Source organism: Juglans regia, unplaced genomic scaffold (assembly GCF_001411555.2).
Source record: "Juglans regia cultivar Chandler unplaced genomic scaffold, Walnut 2.0 Scaffold_58, whole genome shotgun sequence".
NCBI classification, from domain to species: domain Eukaryota; kingdom Viridiplantae; phylum Streptophyta; class Magnoliopsida; order Fagales; family Juglandaceae; genus Juglans; species Juglans regia.
In genome coordinates this window covers 15,333-35,407 of record NW_023360666.1, presented here as the reverse complement: position 1 = coordinate 35,407, position 20,075 = coordinate 15,333, and the positions used below count along the sequence as shown (strand labels likewise).

At 40.7% G+C, this 20,075-nt stretch overlaps 1 protein-coding gene across 1 annotated transcript; it reads right to left on the bottom strand.

The window, feature by feature from the left end:
- Positions 1–17,290: 17,290 nt before the first annotated feature.
- Positions 17,291–19,116, bottom strand: LOC108981935 ((S)-scoulerine 9-O-methyltransferase-like). The gene is made up of 3 exons (XM_018953188.2): positions 18,348–19,116; positions 17,967–18,031; positions 17,291–17,816 (listed from the first exon to the last, which is right to left on the bottom strand). Exons 1-3 carry the CDS (start codon positions 19,093–19,095, stop codon positions 17,517–17,519), a joined length of 1,113 nt encoding a protein of 370 aa, XP_018808733.1. The 5' UTR covers positions 19,096–19,116; the 3' UTR covers positions 17,291–17,516.
- Between the last annotated feature and the right edge of the window lie 959 nt (positions 19,117–20,075).

Here is a 20,075-nt window from a genome sequence, read left to right as displayed (position 1 = left end):
TGCTATAAAATGATGTTTACTGATGATGTTTAACTTATGCTTTTAAATGATGTTTATGAAATGAAATGGAATGATGAATGAAAGGACTGAATGAAAGGAAATGAAAGGAAAGGAAATGAATGAATGTTTTAATGTATGAAAATATGTAACCACCATGACTGAATGAATAAATGATGGTACTAAAGGATTGGGCAAATTGCAATGCCAGGTAAGTAGTGCACCCAGTGCTACCCCCTGACTGAAAGGGATTCCCAACCTGTGGTCACAGACAGAATCCGGGTCTAAAAGACCGCTAACCCCAACACATGGGATGTAACAGTGTGTATCGGCTAGGGGAAAAGTAAAAATAGTTAAGTTGAATGTTGTGTAATCATTTAGCTCTTATGAAGGATGTACAAGGTATGGGAATGTTTTATAAGAAAGGAAAACTTTTTTCAAGAAAACTCCACCTTGTAATGTTTTTAAAGGAAATGAATATTTTATGTAAAGTATGTAGATGAATGATGAATGCATGAATGAAAACCTATGTCAATATATTTTTACAGTATGAAGTAATACTTACTGAGTATTCGAATCACTTTTAGTTTTTATGTATGTCCCTCTGCCCCTTAGGGACAAAACGAGGAAGAAGCGTCATGATAGACATGGCCCAAGGGAAGTGTGACAAAAGCCTATGCAAGTTTTATATAATGTACGAAAGAGTATTTTTGTAAAAGGACTTTTAAACTTAACTTAATAATTTTTGCTGCAAAACTCTCTCTTATAGTTATAGAGTATGTTTTAATTTAAAACATAGAATCTTTTATGTCCTGGAAAGGAAAGGAAAAAAGTTTTAAAAAGGTCAGTAATTCCTGTCTCATTTTCTAAAATCATTTTCTAAAGTCTCATCACAAGGACAAGTGTTACAGATTTAAGGTTTGGATTCTGTAAATTTTAAGAAATAATTTCTTTGAGATGCAAAGTGTTACATTCTGCGGACTTCAGGATTACAATTTCTATAAGATTTGAGGTTTTAAATACTCCAGACTTTAATAATGAGTTTGATGAGATTTATTGATTTAGATTCTGTAGACTATGGCCTATCGGGTTAAAGGTTATAGAAACTAGAGACTTTGATCGTGATTTTGATCAAGTTTGAGGTTATTGATTATGTAGATTTTAATACCTATTTTGATCGAATCTTTGGTTATAAATTATGCAGGCCTTAAGCAGTAATTATTTTCATACGTGGATATAGACTCTACAGATTTTTGGACAAATGATTGCTATTGGATCTAAGGATATAAATATATCAAACTATTGGAAACGATATTTTTATTTGATGGTGTAGAATGTGATCAACTTAGGTTGAGAGTAAGTTTGGGTGGACTAGTTTATAGCTGAGTCAAAACTTCAGTGTGATTCTAGTGGACTTTAGTGGTGACTGATATTGATTTTAGTTGCCACTACAACAAATGCTAGTTAGAAATGAGGTGATGGGCATGAAAGTCTAGCTTGTCGGGTTGAAAGTTAAGTTATAGGTGCGTTGTTTTTGGTTGGGGATGGTTTTGGACCTTTTGGAGCACGTTAGTTATTTTAGATGAAATGAGTGGACTTACGATTGGACAGACATTTTGAATGAAGTTTGGGTTTGAGAATACCATCGTCGTAGAGTTGATCATTAGTATATATGTCGCCATGAGTAGGAGTTGAAGAAACGATTTAAACTTTCTTTGCCTCAATTGCTTGAATTACCATTACCCATGGTGTGAAGGGAATAAATCCCTTGGGTCGGGCTGAAGGCGAGGCCCAAGTTAAAGCCCATATACAAGGTATGGGCTGGGTCGAGTTGAAGGCAAGGCCCAGGTTAGAGCCCAGATACAACAAGGTCTAGGCTGGGTTGAATAGTGGCGCCTAGGTTAAAACTTGGGTATGAGACCCGGGTTGAACCATGTTTACATCAGAAAACAAGTTAGAGGACACAAGAGAGGCTTAAGGAAGAAGGAATCACATTCAATCCCAAATGGGAAAACATGCGGCGGCTCACACCAAGCATTAATGAGATAGGAGGAGCCTAGGACAGAAAACACGCTTCATTCAATATGGCCCAGAACAAAAGGTGTGCTGCATTCAATACAGCCCAGAACATAAGGTGTGCTGCATTCAATGCAACCCAAGGCCTGAGCAGCACACTGTGACCCTGAACACTTCATATTAGTGGAAGGAATCCTGTATAAAAGAGGCTTTGTCGAGCCCCTTTTGAGATGTATCTAGTAGAGATACACGAAGGCATTTGTGGGAATCATTTTGGCGGGAGGGCACTAGCAGCATGAGCTACGCGGGCAAGGTACTACTGGCCTAACTCTCTCAAAGATGCGGAAGATAATTTATGATATGTCGCTTCGAAATTCCCCAAAGCTTCGTATCGAACAATGGAAGATAATTCGATTGCTCCCACTATCGAGAATGGTGCTCGTAACTCAGAATCAAAACTAAGTACTCCTCTCAGGGCCATCCGCAGGCCAATGGGCAAGTAGAAACAACCAACAAAACACTACTTAACATCTTGAAGAAAAAGCTGGGAAGCCAAAATGGGGAATGGGCTGAAAAACTTCCCAGCACATTATGGGCGTACCAAACATCAGTAAGAACCCTTATTGGGGAAACTCCTTTCACCCTTGTCTATGGAACTGAAGCCATAATACTAGCTAAAGTGGCCGTACCCACATACCGCGTACGACATTTCGACCCAAAGAGCAACAACAAAGGATTGAGAGAAAACCTAGACTTCTTAGAAGAAAGGCGGGAGGAAGCAGTAAGCCGAGCAGCAGCCAACAAACGTAGAGTTGGACAGTATTTTAACAAATGAGTTCGATCCTGCACCTTCAAAGTGGGAGACATGGTTTTAAAACAAATGGGGGTTACAACTCAAGAATAGGGCAAGCTAGGCCCCAGATTGGAAGGGTCGTATTTGATAACAGCAACCGGGAGACCTGGCTCTTATCGACTTAAGAACCAAGAAGGTCATGAATTGCCCCATCCATGGAGAGCCGAGCACTTAAGGAAGGATTTTGTATAAAAACCCCAAAGCTCGGTTCAACAGTGTAAGGTTGTAATTTATTAATTAAATTTTTTGTGAACTAATTTTAAATGTTGCATTATCCTGTCTCCTACAAAAAGTTCAAATCAAACAAGCCCAATCTCTCTATTGGCTACGAAGTATTAGCTAAGGACCAAAGCCATGAGCTCTGCCCTGATAATAGCTATTTGGAACGCAAGTGCCATGACTTGTCGAGCTTCGTGCAAGGTTGCTGCCTGCGATGCATTGGCTAGGGAGCAGGGCCCTTGGGCTTTGTCAACCCACAAGAGCCAGTCGGAATACAAGTCGTTCCCTAGATTGGGCTTGCCGGCCTTCGCAGGGTACAAACCCAGTCCCTTGATTGGCCACAAAGGAAGCAAAATGACGGAAGGAAAAAATGGAATGCAGCACGGAGAATACGAAAATCCTACAAAAAGTTCAAATCAAACAAGCTCAGTCTCTGGATTGGCCACGAAGTATTAGCTAAGGACCAAAGCCATGAGCTCTGCCCTGATAATAGCTATTCGGAACAAAAGTCCCATGATTTGTCGAGTTTCATGCATGGTTGCTGCCTGCGATACATTGGCTAGGGAGCAGGGCCCTTGGGCTCTGCCAACCCACAAGAGCCAATTGGAATACAAGTCAATCCCTAGATTGGACTTGCCGGCCTTCACGGGGTACAAGCCTAGTCTCTGGTTTGGCCACAAAGTATTAGCTAAGATTAGAGCCATGAGCTCTGCCCTAACAATAGCTATTCGGAACGCAAGTCCCATGACTTGTTGAGCTTCGTGCAAGGTTGTTGCTTGCGATGCATTGGCTAGGGAGCAGAGCCCATGAGCTCTGCCAACCCACAAGAGCCAATTGGAATACAAGTCAGTCCTTAGATTTGACTTACCGGCCTTCGCGGGGTACAAGCCCAGTCTCTGGATTGGCCACAAAGTATTAGCTAAGGACCAGAGCCATGAGCTCTGCCCTGACAATAACTATTCGGAATGCAAGTCCCATGACTTGTTGAGCTTCGTGCAAGGTTGTTGCTTGCGATGCATTGGCTAGGGAGCAGGGCCCTTGGGCTCTACCAACCCACAAGAGCCAATCGAAATATAAGCCAATCCCTAGATTGGACTTGCCGGCCTTCGTGGGGTACAAGCTCAGTCTCTAGATTGGCCACGAAGTATTAGCTAAGGACCAAAGCCATGAGCTTTGCCCTGATAATAACTATTCGGACGCAAGTCCGATGACTTGTCGGGCTTCGTGCAGGTTGCGGCCTGCGATGCATTGGCTAGGGAGCATGGCCCTTGGGCTCTGCCAACCCACAAGAGGCTGTCGAAATACAAGCCAGTCCCTAGAATGGACTTGCCAGCCTTTGTGGGGTACAAGCCTAGTCTCTAGATTGGCCACGAAATATTAGCTAAGGACTATAGCCATGAGCTCTGCCCTAACAATAGCTATTCGGAATGCAAGTCCCATGACTTGTCGAGCTTCGTGCAAGGTTGCTGCCTGCGATGCATTGGCTAGGGAGCAGGGCCCTAGGGCTCTGCCAGCCCACAAGAGCTAGTCGGAATACAAGCCAGTCCCTAGATTGGACTTGCTGGCCTTCGCGAGGTACAAACCTACTCCCTTGACTGTCCACAAAGGAAGCAATAGGAAGAATGGAAAAAATGGAATGCAACATGGAATCTTACAAACATGTATACAAAAATGTATCAGAGCATTGGCAATAGACTAGCCATTTGCCAATGCAAGTCTAAATTAAAAGTAAATAGAGAAAAAATCATCTACATTGGCCTAGCTAAACATCAAAAGTTTAACATTCTATCTACAGTAAATCTTCACCCCACGCCAAGTTTGGCGAGTTACTGCACACGGATCAAATGTTTATTTTATTATTTGTTGCTCCCGCGAAACTCTTTCCCTCGGTTTTTCTGTGTCTTCTTCCCGAAACCACCATTTCTTCTTTCTTTTTTTTTTCTCTCCCGAAACTCATCTCTTCCTTTCTTCTTCGACCTTCTGTCTTCTTCCCGAAACCCATTTCCTCTTTATTTTTTTTTTCTCCTGAACTCCTTCTCTCCTTTCTTCTTCGACTTTCCCTTTCTTCCCGAAACCCCCATTTTTCTTTCTTTTCTTTCTTTCTCCCGAAACCCCTTCGCTTCCTTTCTGCGTCGCCCTTCTCTTTCTTTCTCCCGAACCTTCTCTCCCGAAACTCCCTTCTCTTCCGCCCTTTTCTTTCTCTCCTCTTCTTCACCCTTTTCTTTGTTTCTCCCGAAACTCCCTTGTTGAGTTCTCTTCTTCGCCCTTTTCTGCCTTCTCCCGAAACTCCCGAAGTGGATAGCAGGTCTTCTTCGTCTTCTCCTCACTGGAAGTGTCCGCTGGTGGTAAGTCACTCACTCTCTTTTTTACTCACGGGGACTCACACCCCCAATTGTTTAAATGCACACACACTTAGATTTCTTTGCTTTCACATGATGAAATTTGTGGGTTTTACAATTCCAGACTTGGAGGCAATTTTGCATCACTGGACCGTGTGGCACACTCGTGAAAGGAATCGATCCCCACATCCAGGTTTAGGTATGGATGATCTGTTTTGTGGAGTGTGTGCAATTTATACAAAATTGTTTTGCGGATATATATATATTTTTTATAAGAATTTGGGGGATGTATATATAGCCGTGATTTGTGGAGATTTATGAGGGTTTTATTGATGTGTGCAATGTTGTTGGTTATTGAAAAATGTTGATTGGTATTCTGTGAGTGGTCTGTACATATGAACTCAAACGAGTATTTTGTAATTTTGAACATCATACATGCTGAGAAATTGTAGTATTCAACTTTGGGAAATTCATCAAAGTCTTGTTGCATTCATAAACAAGCATGGCATTTTTGCATTTAATATTCAATTTGAGCTTAAACAAGCATGGCATTTTTGCTAACTTGCTGAAATAGCATGTAAATTTATTTTAAATTTATTTTCAAGGCCTATAAAAATGACAAATACTTGCTGGAGTACTTTGTCCACTGCATGTACTTAACTATGAACCACCCTAAATTCCAGACTCTAGTTATCCACAACTTGCCAAACATCAGTACTTTGTCCACTGCATGTGCTTTATCATAATTATCCACAACTTGTCAAACATCAGCACAATGAACCACCCTAAATTCCAGACTGATCTAGCACTTGTAATGTCTCTGTTCAAGGACCATTAGAGCAACTTGTCATCTCTCTAGCCTTCCTATCCGGAGTACCTCCATCATATTCCATTTCCTTGTATATTTTAGGAACCTGGCCAACAAATTATCACGTGAATTAGGTAAAAATATTTAGAAAAAAAAAAGAGAAGGAACATGCATTTGGATTATCAAACTAGGCTCGAGGATATCCCACTCAAACTTGCACTTAACTAGAAGATTGAGAACAAGTATAGCCTTAGGTTGGTTGCATTAAATGTTCGGTATTTCCTGCTTGCTATATTCTTTATCTATTTGTTAAAGTACCAGTCAGAGACCTATTATTATTTGTTAATTGATATATGATAAGCTATCTTTGGAATATATACAAGAGATGCAATTTGAGGTTTGCTGGGCTGGACCTTGAAGAAATACCAAATAAGGGTTAAGAACAGTGCCTACATCTACTAGAGATCAGATCAGCAATCATTGTATGAGCTTACTAATAAATCTGACGAAAGATATATATATATATATATATATATGTATGTATGTAGATTAATATAGAGAGAGAGAGAGACAGAGAGAGATCTTTTAAAAAGAGCAATAGTTTCAGGCTTTCAGCAATGCTATGCTTTATCTGCAACAGCTTGCTCCCTTTTTATGCCCTTATCCAACATATCTATTTCATTTGGAGAGTTATCTTCAGTGCCCTTAACATCAGCCTTGATAACCATATTTGTGCTATACTTTTGGGACACCAGGTAATTCATGGCAGCCACCACATCTGAAGAGTACCTTACCTCATCAAATTTCCTTGCTCTAATGCATGCCACTGCATGTCTAACTTCTAGTGTTGGAACTACTAATTTTTTGAGAATTTAGTGGCTGCCCAGCCACATGTGGGACGTATAAACATGTGGCTGGATAGGAGCTAAATGCATGGACTGTTTTGATGGATTAGTAGACTGTTTTTGTAATTTTAGTGGACTGTTTTGTAATTATTGGACTGTTTTGATGGATTAGTGGACTGTTTTGTAATTATTGGACTGTTTTGATGGATTAGTGGACCGTTTTGATGGATTAGTGGACTGTTTTGTAATTTTAGTGGACTGTTTTATGGATTAGTGGACTGTTTTGTAATTAGTGGATTGTTTTGATGGATTAGTGGACTATTTTTGTAATTTTAGTGGACTGTTTTTGTAATTTTAGTGGACTGTTTTTTAAATATTGGACTGTTTTGATGGAATAATGTTCCATTTCCTTGTAATTTTAGTGGACTATTTTTATGGGTAGAAGAAATATTGGTATGTTTGTATATGTGATTTTTGGGTGAATGGTTTACAAAATATATTTATTGAATAATTAGGTTGAGGGAAAAAATAATTGAAAAATAATAATTTTATTTTTTAATAAAGTTATTAATTAAATTTGTAAAATATTAAAAATATATATATATTATTAAAATATTTAATATTTTATTATTATTTAGATTTTAAGATAGCTAGTCCAATGTGAACTACTTTAGCTATAATTCATGTTATAGTCAAAACACAATATTCTAGCTAAATTTTAGACTTAGCCATTGCCAATGCTCTCATAAAATTATTTTATTGTCCGAACAAGATTATAAGGAACAGAAAGAACATTATAGAATCTTACAAACAAGATTACAAGAAGAAAATTACATCATCAGAGATTACAAGGAACATAAAGAAAAGTTTCGTCCAGGCAAAATCAGGATGATCAGTAGTGCGGTATCTCCCTCAGGAAGAGGGACTTCCAGTGGAAGCCCATTTCGTCTGGATAGAAGCAGGATGATCAGCAGTATGGTATCTTCCTCAAGAAGATTGGTGCCCAGTAGATCTAGTTTCCCCCCGCAATACTGAGCAGGGTGCTCAGCATTGCGGTATCTTCCTCCTCAGAAAGAGGAGGCGTCTAGTGGCACCCCTGCCCAAATTCCCAGGAGGGCGAACTGGGTTCGAGGTCAGTTGGGGTGGACGGCGTGGAGGATAGATAGATGTTGAGGAAACAAATGAAATCAACTCCAGATAATTGATTTCTACCTTGAACCGTATGTTCCTGTCCTCCTCAGTCTCCACCATCGTGCCACTTTCCTGTTCCTGCTCCGCTCATAACTCATACGCAACGAGTTCTGATACAACAGCTTCGGAGGTCTACCCCCGTGAGCAAAGGGGTAAGAACAAGCGAGGCACCATAAGCAAAAAGGGTAAGGACAAGAAGTATGGACGACATATTCCTTCGATATTTAAACCGCCATAACCAATGACAGCCTGAACACCATAAGAGAAGGCGTTGCCCCTTATGATGTAAAGTAGAAAAGAAGAAAGGCGTGGGAATTGAGAAGTCACCAAACCAAGAAGAATGGATAAAGAGCATAATCGGATGAATTCCTCAGAAAAGGGAGAAGCCCCCCCTTTTATAGGCAAGAATGACGTTTGGCATACTAGGGCGCCATAACTCCTGAGACCTCCTTGAGTGGCCATGTGTCTTCTAGACCTCCCCAATCATCCACGTGTCTCCCATGGGAAACCGTACTCCCTCAAAATTTGGAAAATATAGAAACGACAACCGATGTGCTACACAGAGTTCATGGAGAAGTTAATAATGGAGTTAAATGCGGAATTAATGGGAAATTAGTAAAGGACTTAATTGCACCAACGAATTAACAAATAGGAATTGAAAGGACATCAATAATGGTGACCTCGGGACCAACATAGAATCGGCAGTAGATCAAAGCACTCACGTGCATGAAAATTACATGAGCGAGCAATATATGTTCAAACGAATATGAGATTTGACAGGAGTCTTACTCGGTACATTTCCAGCTAAGGGGTCCTGCTCAGTACACACCCAGCTAAGGGGTCCTACTCGATACCCATCTATCTAAAAGGGGTCCTACTCGGTACACACCTAGCTAAGGGGTCCTGCTCGGTACCCATCCATCTAAAATAGTCTTGCTCGGTACATTTACAGTGAAGGGGTGCTACTCGGTAAACATCTAGTAAAGGAACCCGACTTAGATTTCCGTCAACAAGGAAGAGATTAGCTCAGTTCTCATCAATTAAAGGATACCTCGTTAGGTTTCTACCCATAACAAGTCAAAATGTACAGTTCAACGAAGGAAGACCAACGAATGCAACTGGCAGAAAAGAGAAGAAAAAACAGAAGGTTTAAATCAGCCGAGCTTCGACCAAACCAAAAGTACATTCATACAAAAAATTGTCAAAATTACATCAAAGACCATAGCAGGTCTGGAAACCAAAAAGAAGGAGGGAGGTTGAAGGTTAAGGAGGAGCATCACGGAAGGCTAGAGGCGTGTCAACTACACCCCATGTCAACATTTCATAATAAGCTGACTTATTCGAAGGTTGTTCTTGAAGATTTATAGTATGAAGATCGATCTCCGGATTCTCAATTAGCACCTCCCGGAGACGCTCGAGACCTTCCTTATACCTATAAATTCAAGCTTTATTGCGCAGGGCAGGAGCATTTCTGAGTTGAGATTCAATAAGGTTCGCGCGATGCCGAGCTACGTCCAGAGAAGACTCTAGATGAGAAACCTCGAGTTGGAGCAGTCGAGCTGAAGCCCTTATCTTATCTCTTGACATGGCGATCCCCATGTACTTATGGAACATTTGGCAACAAACTTCAATGGCTCGCCTTTTTTCCTTCGCCAATGTCTCGATGGCTTCTTTGCACTGCTTCAGCTCTTCTTGGATGGGCTCCAACTCACACTCCAGCCTCTGAACTTCTGCTTGGGCGTTTTCCCTTTTAGTGAAAAGAAGCTCGGAGTGGACTTGGAGATCCTCAATCTCCTTCTAGGCAGATTCCAACTCTTGGACCATTGAAGCAATCTCTGTATTGCTCTCCTCGATCTCCAGGTCTCTCAATTGAATCTCTTTGCCTTTAAGCTTGATCTCCTAAGCCATCGTTTGAACCTTATGCTCCATAGCCTTCATCTTCCGCTCCATCTCCTCAATCTCTTTCCGTTGAGCATGGGTTTTCTGACGGTAGAACCCGTTGTCCTCCCTCAAGGAATTATTCTCCATGGTTAAATCGTGGAGGTCATCACTCATTTTCTTCCCTTGCAAGTGCATGAGGTTGTTTAATGCTTTCTGGGCTCTAAACTCCTCTTCAAGAGCCTCCCGCTCTTTGGAAACCATCTCAACAAGTTGATCTATGACCTAAAGATCAGAAAGAGATAAAATTTATAAGCAAAAGAAAAGAAATGGAAATCAGTTTATAGAAAGGAAATGCTTACGTTGGCAAACGGGGCCCTGAATTTCTGTGCCTGTGCTTCAAATGATTCCGCCCGAACCTTCTTAAAACCAGGACTGGTCTCTTGCGGCTTTTCTTTCCCTTCTTTCCACACACACTACTGGCAGAACAACTTCAGTAGGCATGGAAAGCAGACCAGACCCCTCCTCCCGTTGAATGGGAACTTCTACTTGGGGAGCCTGAGGGAGCACAGACAGAGAGCCTGACTGTTCCTTAGCCCGAGTCGAACTCTCACCCTGAGAAGCCCTCGAACGAGGAGGACCATTTCCAGATGAAGGGGAAGCAAACGAAGAACCATCCTCCACTTGAATGACGTCTTCATGGTTTGAAGGAGTAGTCTCGGCTTGGGGAATTGCAGATTCCTGGAACGAATGAACAGCTCATCATGAGACACAAATTAAAAAAAAAAAGGAGAGAAAAGGGAGGGAAAAGGTTCGAGCAAAGATGTAAGAAACAAATACTTGAAAGACTGGAGGCGAAGGTATAACTTCTGGAACCATAGAGGGGATTGGCTCAGGAATTGGGAAAGGATTCATCCCAATAGTAGCCGGGATGTCCAAATCAGAAGCAAGGGGAAGAGTCGATTCTAACATTGATGAAGAAATCAAAACTTTAGAAGGAATTGGTTCCATAACCTCCTCTGATCATGGTTCCACAATCTTAGGAGGAATTAGCTCCTTGTCTCCAATAGGTGTAACCTCCATAGCCGTTCCCGAGGGCGAAGCTGGAGGGGTGACAAGAACTATCGAAATGGGAATAGCAGGAAAACTTGGGGGAGTCGGACCTGAGAGCTTCGAAGGCGAAACATGGGTGTTAGCTAAGCACTCGCCGAAGGAAACTTCAACCACGTCGAGCCTTTCCTCAAAAGGAGTTGGCTCGTAAAATGGCAGCTTGTGTCATGAAACCTCCTCTTGACTAAGTACCTTCTCAAAGGAGGGAAAAACTCCTATCACTGGACTAGAATCTCAAGAAGTCGGGTGATCAAACATTGAGGAGAAGAGAAAGGCAATAGCAATATTAGCCTTATCTCCCTTAGCAGAGCTTGAAAAACAAGACAAAATGTTATTATCTTTTACTTAACGAGCGCAACGAAAAGGAAAAAGGGTCTTAAAAATCTCAAGAAACTACCTATTGGTGGGTTGTTTGCTAGGACTCGGCGAGAAGGAAAGGAATTGCTCTCAAGAGCAGCTCGGTGAGAACTACTCTCTGGAGCAGCTCGGTGAGAACTTCTCTTAGGAGCTGCTCAGTGGGAACTGCTCTCTAGAGCAGCTCGGTGAGAATTGCTCTCTAGAGCAGCTCGGTGGGAACTGATCTTTGGAGCCGCTCAATGGGAACTCCTCTTCTCTTTATGGGGAACATTAGGCGGAATAGAATGCGAAGGTTGCACAGGGACACCTTGGGTAGACACAAACTGAATAGGTACAGAAGCACCTTCCTCTGTTCGAGAGCGCTTTGCGAGGCTACCTTTAAGCAGAGAGGTTGCGCAGTGCTTCTCCCTTGGAGGAGAGGGGGGAACTATTAAGAACTCCTGACCTAGCACACGCGAGTGATGGGGAAGTACAATATAATGTTGATTGTTTTCATCGCTTAGCAACGAATTGGACTCAGAAAGAGTTGGATGAGCCGCTGCCTAGGACATTACAGAAGCAACCCTGAATTCTTCCCTCTCCAATAACTTGATGGAGAGGGATTTGGAAGTTGGAACCTTACCCCAGATGGATCGGACATGAAACTCCTTATATTCCCTCTCTCCATCCAGAAACTCCCAATCTAAGCCAAATACAAAAAAGAATCGCCTGTGCCATTCTTTTACTGAAGAGTAACGCCTCTCTAGAGTAGGGAAACTTTTCTCAGAGGATTGGGATTGGAAACTGCAAACGTTCCTATCAAGCCAGTTCATACGATACACCGATAGAAACTCCCGAGCAGTTAGATCGGGGTAATCTTTTGAATCACCCAGAGCAATTCGAAAGGTGACACAACTAGCCATTATGAAACGCCAAACATTGGGGTTAAGTTGCACTGGGGCTAGTTGCAGGAAGTCCAAGATATCACGCACTGGGAGGCAGAATGGCAAGCGTAATCCATTGGAAAACATGTGGGGGTAGAGAGCCATCCTTGTCGCCAAGCCATCCACATCTACCATTGGAATGCAAGAACTAGGGATTTCTAGAACAGTTTCAAGAGGGATAGGGTACTGTCTACAGAATGAACGGAGGTCATTACTGGTCATGGCCGACGTACACCGCTTCCCAGCAAAGTAGCTGAAACTGACTTCTTTATCGCCTCGCTTAGTCATGGTGAAAGTAGGTGGAGAGTTTAGAATTTTTTGAAATTCAGGGAAACGAAAGGGGAGGTCAAGACATAAATGGCAAAGAGGAGAAAGAGGAGGAGGAAATGAATGAAAACAGTGCGATGGAACAACTAGGTGTTTGAAATGATGGCAAGAAGTACGAAGGGATACATCGACCACGGGAATACAGCATGACGTTAACTACCACACGCGTGAATAAAAAGAACCAATCCTGATCAACGTTGAAGTTCACATCAGGGAGCAACTTCAATAAATGAAGACAGAGTTAATGATTAATCATATTCATTAATGGTAGAGATCGGTTCACATCCCATTAGATCTGGGGAAAATGAATGGATAAGTACACGCAAACCCGTTCACCTGCTATATGCTCGCCCAGGTTAGAAATCTTCATAGGGACTTGCCCAACAAAAAAAAAAGGAGAGACTTTTTATACTTTCCAATCCACAAGTGTGCTAAACATTCGTGGGGCATTGTGAAGGGAATAAATCCCTTGGGTCGGGCTGAAGGCGAGGCCTAAGTTAAAGCCCAGATACAAGGTTTGGGCTGGGTCGAGCTGAACGCAAGGCCCAGGTTAGAGCCCAGATACATGGTCTGGGCTGGGTTGAACAGTGGCGCCTGGGTCAAAACCTGGGTATGAGACCCAGGTCTGACTATGTTTACATCAGGAAACAAGTCAGAGGACATAGGAGAGGCTTAAAGAAGAAGGAATATCGCATTCAATGCCAGACGATAAAACATGCGACGGTTCACACCAAGCATTAATGAGATAGGAGCAGCCTAGGACAAAAAACACGCCGCATTCAATACAGCCTAGAACAGAAGGTGTGCCGCATTCAATGTGACCCAAGGCCTGAGCAGCACACAGCTACCCTGAGCACTTCATAGCTTTGAGAACTGACAACACAAAGATAGCTCTGCGAGTAGACAGTGTGAAAATATTATCTCCTGCTATACAACACTCCACTATCGTGGAGACCAGGTCGGCAAGTATAAATAAACACTGCATGCAGCAAATAGGTAGGGAATCTGACACTCTCACCTTCACTATTACTCATCTTCATCTTCAACACCATAACTAACTTAAGCATCGGAGGATCAACGGACCCTGAGCCCTCAAATGAGAAAACCACCTAGCCGAGCAAAATCTGATCTGAGTCGTCGACGGTAATTTCTTTGAGTCGCTGTCCTTCGTCGCCTTTTCTTTTTCAATAATGATACACATTCATTGTATATATATATATATATATACACACACACACACACACACACACACAATCTTAAAGTTAATTTCATATTAAGTTGTAAAATAACTTTATAAATAAGTACTTGATGCATGCATAGCTATTATATATACATGAATTATCTAATATCAATTAGAGAACTTAATTTTGAGTACAAAATTTTTTCTAATTTACCCTAGTAATTAGTAAGTTGTAAGGTTTGTTTCTAATTAACAACAATACTCTTATAAATATCCTACCGTATATACATAATGAAAGTCTCTTAATTCATTACTGATTAAGAAGCATAAATCCTCACTGATTTAAGCATCGAGAGCATCCCCACTAAGTCCCGAGCTTTTCTTTGTAACGCCCCAAACCCGGTTGGCCTAGAGACTTACTACCTGTCACTTAAGAACATATTTTCCAATACAACTAAAATAAAACTCCAAAACTTTATTAGCAAAACTCAATCTCATGTACTCTAAATAACCACATTGAAAACTCCACGAAGTCATTACTGCAGCAAACTAAACTAAGGAGTCCACAATCTCCCGGTAGTCATAACAAACCAAACTAATAATTTCATAAGTCTTACTAAATCCAAGCCCAAGATATAATTAAATCTAAAAGACATTAAAGCTAAAGGACATCAGAATTCCTTCTTCTAACATCCTCTCCTCAGCTTAATCATGCTCACCAATCTAATCCAGGTTCCCAGTTGGACTCTCCACATCATCTGAAAAATATTATGAAGATAGGGGGTTAGTTATCAACAACTCAGTAAGCAGATGACATATGCTAGCGTGCAAACATGAGTATTTACAAAGTATAGCATGCAGAACAAAACATTTTCCAGAGTTATCATGCAGAGCAGAACATATTTTCAAAAGTAACAGAGCGATGGTTTTAAGACACGTAAAACCCATAATACTTTGGCATAACATAAACTGTGTATCATCATCAGATCAAAACAGAGCATCACACAGAGCAGAGACCATGTTTCACCCCCGTGGTAGGGTTGTGCTAACCCCGGTGGCCAAACCAGGCAGAGACAGAGGTGAAATCTTTCCTTTATTCTTCTCGGAGCCTCAAGTGTGCACACAGGAAAGACCACAATAAAACCACTTTGTTTCCAAAGTGGGTGCACTTAGAAACAGAGAAGTTGGTACCAACCCAAACATAGTAGAGCAGAGAGAGTCAGATACAAATACTAGTACACCATGCCAAAGGTTTTCAGATGTTATATCAAAATAATACAGAGTACCAAAACAGAATCAGACAGTTTACACACACTGACAACAAAAGTCAGAACATCTTTCTAAATAAATGCACAATTTTCCACATTCTCAATATCGTTCCCTTTTTCAGATTTCAGAAAAAAAACACATGATAGAATTTAGCTCATGTCTACATAATGCACGTCAGGACATGTTTTCCTTTTTCACACAAATTTGATAAATAATGCAGATAAGCGACCGAGGTTGATCTTTGTTTTCACAAGTTCCCATCATATCACAAAATATGCAAGTTTTCATAAAATCAACCTTAGTCTTATTAACTTATATAAAACCTAACATAGAAACCCCGCTTACCTGGACAACTTAGCTTTTCAGAATTTTCCTAAAAAATGTCGAGTCAAATATAAATCGTCACCTATAAAAATAATCACATAATTTTCATAAGTTTTCAATCAATCACGGATTTCGATATTTAAGCCTAAACTTCTAAAATAACCTATTTTAATATCTCAAAACTTACAACCCTCATAATCCCAAAATATATCATCACTTCCTAAAAATCACCAATATTCACCATGACCAACGTCAAACTCAAAACACCAATATTTAAACCTGAAACAGCCAACAAATTTCATAGCATAAGCCAATCTGACACAAACAACTTCATCATCCAATCCAACCGACCCCCTTTACTCCTCGGACTCAGTCCGGCACAACCAACTAATTCACAGTAAATATGATTTAGTGCAGAAATACATTTAAATCTCAAAAGTTCTTTGGAAAAAATACTTACAATGCTATAATATAATTTTTGAAAGATCACGGAGGTGCTTGAAGAGGCAACGCAGCAACAAAACAGTGCCAAATGCACTGTGGCCGTGGGTCTCAAAAATCCATTTTTGAACAGGTGTAAACGAAGACTCGAGATTGATAGGGTAGGGCTTAGGGATGTCGGTGAAGCTAGTGGTGGTGGTGGTTGGCCGTGGGTGGCGGCGCAATAGGCGGTTGAAGTGCAAAAACACCCAAAACGGAAATAGAGTTGGAAGTGCTTCACCGGTGACAGATCGGAGGTGGGGTTGGGTCCAAAGGGTTGCTAGGAGGTCGAGGATGATGTGGTGAGAAGATGGTGGCCGGAGGTGGTGTGACGGCGGCGCAGCGGCGCAAGGAGTGCCACGGCTTGGTGTGGTGCATGGGGGCTAACGGCGGTGCGAGGAGGGCTGAAATTACAGGGAGGTGGTCGCCGGTCGAAGGGGAGGTGAGAGGGAGGGGCAGTGTCGGTCACCGCCGGCGCACGGCGGCGGGCTGGGGGGGAAGAGAAACGGACGGAGAGAGGGAGGGGGGGTTGCGGCGTGCGGGAAGCAGGGGAAGAAAAAGAAAAAGAAAGAAAGGAAAAGAAGAAAAGAAGAAAAAGAAAAGAGGAAAGTGAAAATGTAGGGAAAAAAATGAGATCCAATCGCCACATCTTGGGTCACAAAAATGATCCAACGGAAACGATTTTAAAACAACAAGTAAAATAAAATAATTCAAACGTAATGATTAAAATGAAAATAAATAATTAAACCCAACATTAAGTTAATTTAATATGAAAAACAATTTAAATGTATTACAATAATTAATATTAAGGAAACATGTCAAATTTAATTTTCACAAATTAAAAATCATAAAAAATAAACCCACTGAAATCTGAAAATTTAAAACAAGATAATCAAATTTTAAATTAATAACAAATAATCATTCAATTAAAAATACACTAAAAATACGAGGTGTTACATTCTTTCTAGTTGCAAGTCGTTAGGGCACACCGCGGACATACTAAAAATTGTATCAATAGTAGGTATCCATATTATAACATGCATGGGATGTTTGATGGGCAATATTTCCTATCATATATAAACATATCTTACATGATCATGCCTTAATAATCTAGATGGCTTGGCTTATTACATATGATAATTCAATGTAAAAGGAATGGAAACATCTCATAAAGTTAAAGGGAGAAACATGACAATGGAAGACTTATTATTCATAAAGAAAGTATGAGCATAAATTAAGGGAGACTGCGTCTTCCTTTTTATTTTCCTGCTCATGAATTACATTCTCAATCATTGTCTTTTATTGCCAGCAAGAATTAACATAAGCATGAGATATCTGATTATAATCTTTTTTCAGATTGTTTTTCGTCTCTACCCCATGAATCGAGTCATGAGCTAGCCTTACTTGTAAAGCTCAATAACATGAACCGACCCATGAGGCATTGGGAAGACCTTCATTTTAGTAAACCCTACAGCCTTTGCTAGATGATCAAATTCAGCGAGTGTTCGCTCCTTGCCACCAGCCATTAGGAGCATCATGTACAAGTCTTCTTTTAGAACGTTCATTGTCTCGAGATTGTTTTCAAGTTCTTGTGGGATTGCCATTTCAACAACTATCACCTTTCCATCGGCTGGTAATGCTTCCCAGCAATTCCTCAGCAACCTCTTGCATCGCTCATCATCCCAGTTATGGAGTATTCGCTGTTTACATATTAAATATATATAAAAGTCAAAATACATAATTTTTGCATTGCATTATTTATTGGTAAGTAATTAATATAGTACTAATTTGCCAATAACAATGAAAAAGAAAGCTCAGAAAATGAAGGAATCGGATAGAGGAAAAGAAACCTTCAATAAAATTGTTTGGGCATTCGGTATTGATTCAAACATATCTCCGGCCGCATGCTTCACACCTGAAAATAAGAAGATTTCATCAAGATCTTAAGAATGATGGCTAAACATAGAATATATATATATATATATATATATATATATATATAATGTATAAACAGCTATTAATCACATAAGTTCAAATATTAATAATGTCATGCTCTGTATATTTAGATTAACGAGCATGCATGCATACCTACATTCTGAGATCACCTACTTATATGAAATTAAGAGCATGTATTGTTTTTGTCTCTACTTTAATAAAATCTTAGTATCATCACAAGTCTTGTACATTTTGGAGAGAGAGATCAGACAGAGAGAGAGAGAGAGAGGTCTAACCTGGGAGCGCAGGAGCATCAGCAATCACTTGAGGCAAATCAAAGTTGAGTCCACGAACGTGTGGATTCAAAGAGATTATCTTGGCAGAAGTGGTTCCAATGCCGCCCCCCACATCTATCAACTCTCTCACGTCTTCAAATCCACCATACACCTTGAACACATCATCAAACACTAATTTTTCGCCAACTTCCATAAACTCATCGAACAGTTGTCTATATATCGGCTTCTTTTCCAGATACTCGTAAAAGTTCACCCCATGGGCCTTCTTGAAAGGCGCGCTTCCAGGCTCAAGAACTGCATCCTTAATCCTAAGCAAACTCTCGAGCAATTCCCTTTCACAGGAAATGCGGATCATTATTGAAGCCGGGGAAGTAGCAGTACTTCCGCCGGTACCGCTACTCACTAGGCATTGGCTCATCTTTGTCAGGCCATAGGTCCATTCATGGCTTGCATTTTCTCCATTATTTCCTAATGGCTTTCGAGATATCGATAAGATGGAATATGCGCCCAGAAATCTTAGTATTCTCTCCAAAGTGTACGCTGCAGAATTTGGATCGGTTGTTGGGATCTTTGAAGTGATATCTGCTGCAGAAAGATAAGCATCGGGCCCCGCATCTGCAATTATATTGAACACGTTTAGCTCAATTGCAGCTCTTAGAACCATTTGAATGGAGACCAAACCTCCCAACTGCGAACAGCTTGAAAGTTGATCTCCAGCTTCCTGGACTTCCATGTTTTGGACTTGCATGTCTATCTTTTGATATCTTTCCTCATCATTATTTATAATGGAAGTCTCGATAAAATAAGGTGTGTCCCATATTATAGACTTTAATTATTTTAATAAAGATTATACTACTTTCAACCCGAATTTCATGTACTCAACTAACTACCCTAGTTTTAGAGTTCATTTTAGGGTAGGTAAAACCAGTATTTTTAGGTAGGTAAAATCAATATTTTAAGGTAGGTTTTACCTACCTTAAAATGAACTCTAAACCCTCAATCCAGGGTAGGTTGAGAACCACCCACACCACTGCCACCCGGCAAACCACCATCACCGAGGCCTTGTTTTAGTCAATCGAGAACAGAACGAATGAACGCACGTTGCACATTCGTGGAGACACTTTCCAGCCACCTTCTGTCGCCGTCTTTGCGCCACTAGACCCCAAGTTAACTCTCGGAGTCTCATTGTCTACCATCAACTCCATCCGACAACACCTAGCCCCACCATGCGTTTGTGCCCCCACCCCACCTCACAATTACATTACCTAAGACAACCTAGCTCCCCTCCACAATCTGAGCCCCTTATCTCCATAATATTTTTCAGATAATTTGAATGTTTCCGTTGATGATCAAGATTAGAAAGCATGGATGGGATTAGTTAAGCACAGTGGACTGAACACAAAAGGATGCCATGGTTATTAGATAATTTTATTCAATAAAATTGTTATATTCTAGTGATGTGGTATGTTGAGAAGTTGACATTTATATTGAGAATTTGTAGTATTCCTAGTTAATTATTTAGAGTAGTTGAGTTAAAAACAGTGAGATATATGTGTAATTGAGAAATTGTAGTCTATATCTGTACTGTGAGATGTGAGTTTAAGTGACAGGAGTAACTCTCCGATCCATCTGGGACCGGGGCATTACAAATTAACAATTTTAAATATAAGCTATAAAACCATGACATAATTTAAATAAGTTATAGGGAAAAATGCAATAACCTGATAA

Excerpts from the sequence above, each read along its gene's own strand:
- LOC108981935 (XM_018953188.2), bottom strand. The coding sequence starts at position 19,095 with ATGCAAGTCCAAAACATGGAAGTCCAGGAAGCTGGAGATCAACTTTCA. Across the intron at positions 18,032-18,347 it reads TGATGCTCCTGCGCTCCCAG|GTGTGAAGCATGCGGCCGGA; the intron begins GTTAGACCTCTC and ends TCTTATTTTCAG. Across the intron at positions 17,817-17,966 it reads CCCAAACAATTTTATTGAAG|CGAATACTCCATAACTGGGA; the intron begins GTTTCTTTTCCT and ends ATATGTAAACAG.